The sequence below is a fragment of the Galeopterus variegatus genome, unplaced genomic scaffold (assembly GCF_000696425.1).
Source record: "Galeopterus variegatus unplaced genomic scaffold, G_variegatus-3.0.2 Scaffold2055, whole genome shotgun sequence".
Classification (NCBI taxonomy): Eukaryota; Metazoa; Chordata; class Mammalia; order Dermoptera; family Cynocephalidae; genus Galeopterus; species Galeopterus variegatus.
Window position 1 is genome coordinate 164,428 of NW_007728166.1, and position 6,315 is coordinate 170,742.

The window sequence follows — 6,315 nt, forward strand, 5'->3', positions numbered from 1 at the left end:
GGGGCCATCCCGGCCGCCTCCCCCGACAGCCCCACGCCCTCGGGCACAAGCGGCGGCGGCGGGGGCGTGGCGGGCATGCCGGCCCCCAGCCGCTTCCACCACACCTACCTCCCGCCGCCCTACCCCGGGGCTCCGCAGAACCAGAGCGGGCCCTTCCAGGCCAACCCGTCCCCCTACCACCTCTACTACGGCGCCTCGTCCGGCTCCTACCAGTTCTCCATGGTGGCCGGCAGCAGCGGCGGCGGGGGCGAGCGCTCGCCCACCCGCATGCTGGCCTCCTGCACCAGCAGCGCCGCCTCGGTCGCGGCCGGCAACCTCATGAACCCCAGTCTGGGTGGCCAGAGCGACGGCGTGGAGGCCGACGGCAGCCACAGCAACTCGCCCACTGCCCTGAGCACGCCGGGCCGCATGGACGAGGCCGTGTGGCGGCCCTACTGACCGTGGGTGGACGCCTCCTGCTGGAGGCAGGGACCCCACCGCCCTCCCCACAAGGGACTGGCCCAGCTCCAAGGCTCTGGGCAGGAATGGTACTGATGCTCCATGGTTCCAGGGTCCAGAGCTGGCAGGTGGCTCTGAGAGCATCTATGGAGCCACATCTTTGTACAGAGGCAGTAGGTGCCTCCCCCAGGACACTGCCCCCGGCCCAGATCTTAGTCATCTCATCCCACATTCCTGCAGGAAATTACCCTTCTCCCGCCACTCCCCCAGAATGACCTCGCTGTCTCGGCTGTGCCCAGTGCTGTCACAGGCCGGTCTCCTGGAACAGAGACCATCTCTGTCCTAGAGAGAGGTGACATTTGCCCACAGGGTAAACCACGGGGCTCTGGGAAAATCTCTCCACCCCCTACCTTCCTCAGAGGCCCTGTACCCTGTGGACCCAGCCTCTCTCTGCATTGACACAAATTGAGTCAGAACTGGAAAGCCCCCCAACCCTGAGAGGGGTTCCCCTCATTGTATAGATGGGGAAGGACCCAGGACATTGCTGGCACAGACGGGACGAGAACACGCCCACACTAGTGTCCCAGCCCTGCTTCCCTACAACTCCTAATAGCTGAGAAGCCCCCTGACCTTGTCCCAGCTGCCGTGGGTCCCAGGCCCCAGAGTAGTTTAGTCTATGGCAGCAGGTCCCTAAAACGAGGGAAGGCATCTGCAGACCAGGTCCTTTCATGCACTTTACCAGCCCAAGGCATTCCCAGTCTATTCTTGGGGGGGAGCGGGGGAGGGAGTGAAGGTGGACAGGGGGTCCCTTTTTCCCCTAGGCTGGTCTCATAATTTCCATTTCTGGAGAGAACACAAGGGCCAGGTAGGTCCTAGCAGAAGCACTGAGGCAAGGGGTCACTGGGTCAGACATAACATCCCTGTCCTACCTCAGTCCAGCCAAGTTGTGCCCTCCCACCCCAGCCTCCTGGGAAGGCCCAGCCAAATCTTCCAACTCCTGACACACAACTCTATTTTTGACCTGTTTGTGCTCCAAAAGCAAACAGTCTTAAGCAAAACCCAATGTTTAAAACTGATCTTAGAAAGAGAAGGTTCAGTCCATTTTCAAACAGGTAACATTTTCAAACGGAAGGTCTCTTACAGGTAAAGCCCCATGATGGGGAACCCCATCCCCTCCCCCTGCCCCACCCCAGCCTGCTGTCTTCTGGGACTGTGGGGTTCTGAGGGTCTCAATACCTCCTCATGTGGTTATGCTCCCTCAGCAGCAGCCCACCAGCCTCTGCCAAAGGCGACCCTGGAGAGGACCCAGGAAAACACTGGCGAGATGCTGGACTGTCTCATCTGTGGCTCTTGGACATCTGTCCAAGGGGGTATGTGGGTGTCCTGGTAGGGGTGAGCGGGACGTGGGAGGTGCGAGCCCTGGCTGTGTGGTGACAGAACAGAGAGCTGTAAAGGGCTCCCCACTGCAGCTCAGCCCTGTGCGCAGAGGTGTAGTATTGCCCGGGATTTTGTGGATGAGGAAGCAGGCCTTGTCCAAGGGCTCGGACCACATGGATTCTTATGTCTGAGCTCTTTAGTTTTAGAAAGGCTTGGGTGGAAAAAGACAAGAAAACGCTTAAGGGCTAGACAGCATGTGGGTTTTCATAATTGTTTCAGCCACATCCTCTGGATGTGGAAATCTCCCCAGCACAAGGCTCCTTAGTGGTTGTTTCTGTCACAGCACTTGGCCTGCCATGCCACCCCCAACCTGTAACAAGAGCCAGACACAAACTCTGGTAAGGTTAGGAAGTCCTTCTGGTGATCCTATTCAAATCCCTCCTGCTGCAGTGTCTCATATCCTGCCCTCACTGAAAAAGCAGTCTCCATCTCTTCAAAATAGCTGGTGGGGGGCTCCTGCTGACCCCTTCACCCAGGGGGCCGCTCCACCCTGTCTCAGGGAGCAGCTGCAAATCCATGGCCCTTGTACTTGTCACTTCTGTTCCCTGTGGTTGTAGACTGGCCCCAGGCCAGCGTGGGAGGCGCCTTTGGGTTCCCAGTGCCCGGCACTTTGAAACCCTGCCCCAGATTACTATCCCTTCCCAATACCCAAGCTCTGATGGGGGCAAGGATGGGAAATAAATTGACCCCTGCTCCTCCCACACCACCCCTCACCCCTGACAAAAAGTGGTGGCAGCCATGCTGAGTCTGTTTTTAAGGCCCATAGTGGGTACAGACAGCCTGGGCTGGTAAAAAAAAATGGGTCCTTATTTACAAGGCTGCTTTGAAGTTGTACTAGGCAAACACACTGATGTAGAAAGCACAAGGAAATGAATGGAATTTGATACATTACTGTAAGCCTGTCGGTGATGGTTACAGATCCTTTGTGACATATTGTCATGCTGAGGTGTTCATACCTGCTACACTCGCATCTTCCATAAAACCGTCCCAGAGCCGGGAAGCGGGGAGGGATAGGAGCTGCTTTGCACTATCGTTTGCTTGGTGTGTTTGTTTTTAATGCACAACTTGCTTGTACAGTAAACTGTTTGTCTTCTGTACTATTTAACGTAAAATGGAATTTTGACTGATTTGTTACAATAAGTCTGAGATGTGTTGAAGGAACTCAATGCCAGGCTTCAAGGGCCGTGTGGGTGAGGGGGGAGCTGGGGGAAGAAGACTCCCCCCACCCCGCCATTGCCCAGAAGGCCTGGGGGCAGGAACAGGGCTGAACCTGCTGCTTTGGAGACGCCTGGCACCTTGTCCTCCTGGCATCCAGCTCTATCAGGAATGGTCACAGAGACCCTGGCCCAAGGAGAGCTGATAAGACCTCCTCCTGGTGTGGCCAGAACCCCAGAAGAACATCAGACAGGTCTTCAAGGTGCCACCAACCCCTTCTCCCCCCACGAGCAGCCTCTGATTCTTCACAAGGGAACAGAAGTAACCGTGCACCTATTCCAGCTCGTTCTCCAGACCCAGGTGTGGGGAGGAGCAGAGGGGGCGCCATGCTGCCTTGCTGAGAGTCACCGTTGGCATTTCTGTTTGCTGGAGCCGTAGCAAGTTAACCAGGACTGGAGGCAAGCAGCTGCTTCAGCGCCCCCATTTTGCAGACGAGGTGACTGAGGTGCAAAGAGGGTTGTCATTGGGTTCCACGTCTCCCTAGAGTTGTTCATAACTGAGCAGGGACCACAGCCCAACGATGGGGGCTGTAAGTGTGATGATGTGGGGACCTGGCTTGACAACCCCTTCCCCATCCTGCCAGTTAGGAGGCCTGACCCACTCAGGGTCCAGCCAGCTGGGACCTGTGGAGGGCAATTTTCACAAAACAGACCTTATTTTTGAGTGATGACCTCTTACTTCAAAAACTAGTCCCCACACGTTGCCCTGATGAGTTGGGTCGGTCTGCCCAAAACTGAACACCCAACAGGAAGTTGCCATTTGCCCAGCCTGGTGTACCCCCTGCCCCAGGGAGCAGGGTCCCGCCATAGCTGCAGACTCTCTCTATGGGCCTGCTCCTGTGGTGCCTGCCAGGAATAAGCAGGGCTGGTCCTGAAGCAGCGTCTGCATGGCCAACACTCTGCTTTTATTTGTGTTTATTTGGGGTCTCTTTGTAGGGAATAAGGGCCCTCCCCACCGGCCACACTTTGGTGCCACAGCTGCTGGGAGAGACACTGCTACCTCCAGAGCCCCTGACTCACATTTCCATGTCAAATCTGCACCCCGGCAGGCACAGACCAGCACACCCAGCTTGCCAGTGGGGAAACGGAGGCCCAGAGAAGTCCTGGCTTGGCTCGCCTGAGGTGGTGGAGCCCAGGGCTGTGGAGGAGGCGCTGCAGTAACCACAGTGGCCTGCGGGTGGCGGCAGGGGTGGGCACCACGGGGCAGACTGGAAAGAGAGAGAGAGAGCAGACATCCCCTATTGGTTAAAAGGGGGAGAAAAGGCTTCCTCGATTGCAGCCAGACTTCGGGTTAGGCATCTGAAAGAGCTTCCTAACCTCAGGAGATTCATCCCCAAAAGGGCCTAGGAAATGTGTTGGCGTGGAGGAGGGGTTTTTCCTCCCTTGGCTTACGGAGGTTGCAGGATGTCCCTGTCCCTCTCTCAGCCTCCCTTTGCATTCACATACGGTGTGTCAGGTATGTAGTAGAATCGCAGGTCCCATGACCCCCGATTGAATGAGCAACTACGGTGTGTCAGGTATGTAGTAGAATCGCAGGTCCCATGACCCCCGAAGACCCTGCTTTAGGACAGGGATTTACCTGGCTTGAAGGAAGGGTTGACTTCTGGAGACCGGTGACTCCAGCCTCCTGGAGCCTGGGCCCAGCCCTGTCCGCCTTCCCTGAGCCACAGCAGGAGCTCAGGACACGGAGCAGCTGGGCCAGGCTGAGAAGGCCACTTTGTTCCAAGTCTGGGAGCCCTTGGACTCAAGAAGTCCATTTTAGTGCCTCCAGCTTCTCCAGCCCCCACAGCCTGGTGATAGACTGAGAAAGGTGATACCAGCCTGAGGGCTCCCAGAGGAGGGCCCCTGGGTGCTGGGCTGTTCTTGGCACCTCCTGAGGGGTGAAGTGTCCCCAGACAAAGCCACCTTGCTGGCTTCATGGAGCAGCCCTGAGACAGCTAGGGCTCTGGTCATGAGGATGCCTCTGGCTTTTATTGTGAGAAATGGTCATCCTGGCACGGTTTCACAGGCCAGAGATAAGGACGTGTACCCAAGAGGGATAGTGTGAGGGTTTGAGGACACAGTGCGGAGTGGGTCAGACCTAGGCCTGCCTCACTTCTCTTCACAGACCCCTCCCCTGCCTCAGACTGCACCTCCATGAGCACAGCCCCCAGACCCCACAGCATGACCCAGGCGGCAGCTCTCAGCTGCACTGAGCACCCCAGCTTGGCCACGCGAGCAGTGAATGCACCTCAGTGGGTCGGTTCATTTTGGGGTCGTAAATGAAATGAGCTGTCAAATGGCAGGGGGCAGAGTGGAAGAATGAACTGTTCCTGGCAGACATCCAGGATGCCCCGGCTCCTTCCCACGAGGGCTGGGGGGGTTGGGGTAGAGTGAGGGGCCGCATCCCCCCAACATCCGCAGCCACACCTGTGTGGTCCAGCGGCCAGAGGAGCCCGGGGAGCCGGATTCCAAGCTTCCTATTTTTAGTTTTGCTGCTAAGAGCGTGCTGTTTATTTTATATATTTATACTCACCCACAGAGAGTGCCTGCCCTGAGCCCGGCCCAGAGGCCTCCGTCATGCGGAGGGAGTGGAGCGGCCCTAGCGCCAGCTTTCCGGAGCCACCCTCGCTTTGTGCCCAACCTGACTGCTGGAAACAGTGGTGGGCTCTTGGTGCCCTCATCGGTGGCAGCCGTTTGGGCCATCGCAACCCACGCTGCTCTCTGGGCCCGGTGTCTTCAAGGCCTTGGCCAGGATTCACCAAACACAGGCCCGAGCTCCACCCCACCCCAGGTGCCAGACACCAAAAAGAGCAAGGAGAAAAAGCCACCGCCACACCCTAGAGGAGCCCACGGAGCAGACAGACAGGAAAGCAGGTCGTGCTAACCCGTGGGATCCGTGGTGTGGGCTGGGGCGAGCACGGGAGGCTTCTCAGAGGAGGCGTCTCTCCTCCTCTGATAAGGTGGAGAGATGAGTAGAGAAGTGGCAGGAGAGCCCTGTGAGCACAGTGAGTTCCCCATGCAAAGGCCTGGAGGACCGGAGTGTGGCTGAGCTGGACAGAACATGGGGAAAGTGGAGTAATGGCGATGGGAGAGAGGAGACAGCAGGCCCAGGTCATGGTGGCCCTGGGGAGCCAAGCTGAGGAGTGTGTAGGAGGGGATTACCGTGGTGGCATGGGCCGGGGCTGGGGCTGCAGAGACCTAGGCTACTATTCACAGGCTACTGCAATAGTCCAGGCAAAGGAGG

General features: G+C 57.7%; 1 protein-coding gene across 1 annotated transcript in view; it reads left to right on the top strand.

The window, feature by feature from the left end:
* RUNX3 (runt-related transcription factor 3) overlaps positions 1-438 on the top strand; it is a 26,549-nt gene extending 26,111 nt beyond the window's left edge. The window contains exon 6 of the mRNA XM_008580269.1: positions 237-438. Within this exon, the coding sequence (XP_008578491.1) occupies positions 237-438 (202 nt within the window). The remainder of the gene's footprint in view (positions 1-236) is intronic.
* The last annotated feature ends 5,877 nt before the right edge of the window (positions 439-6,315 follow it).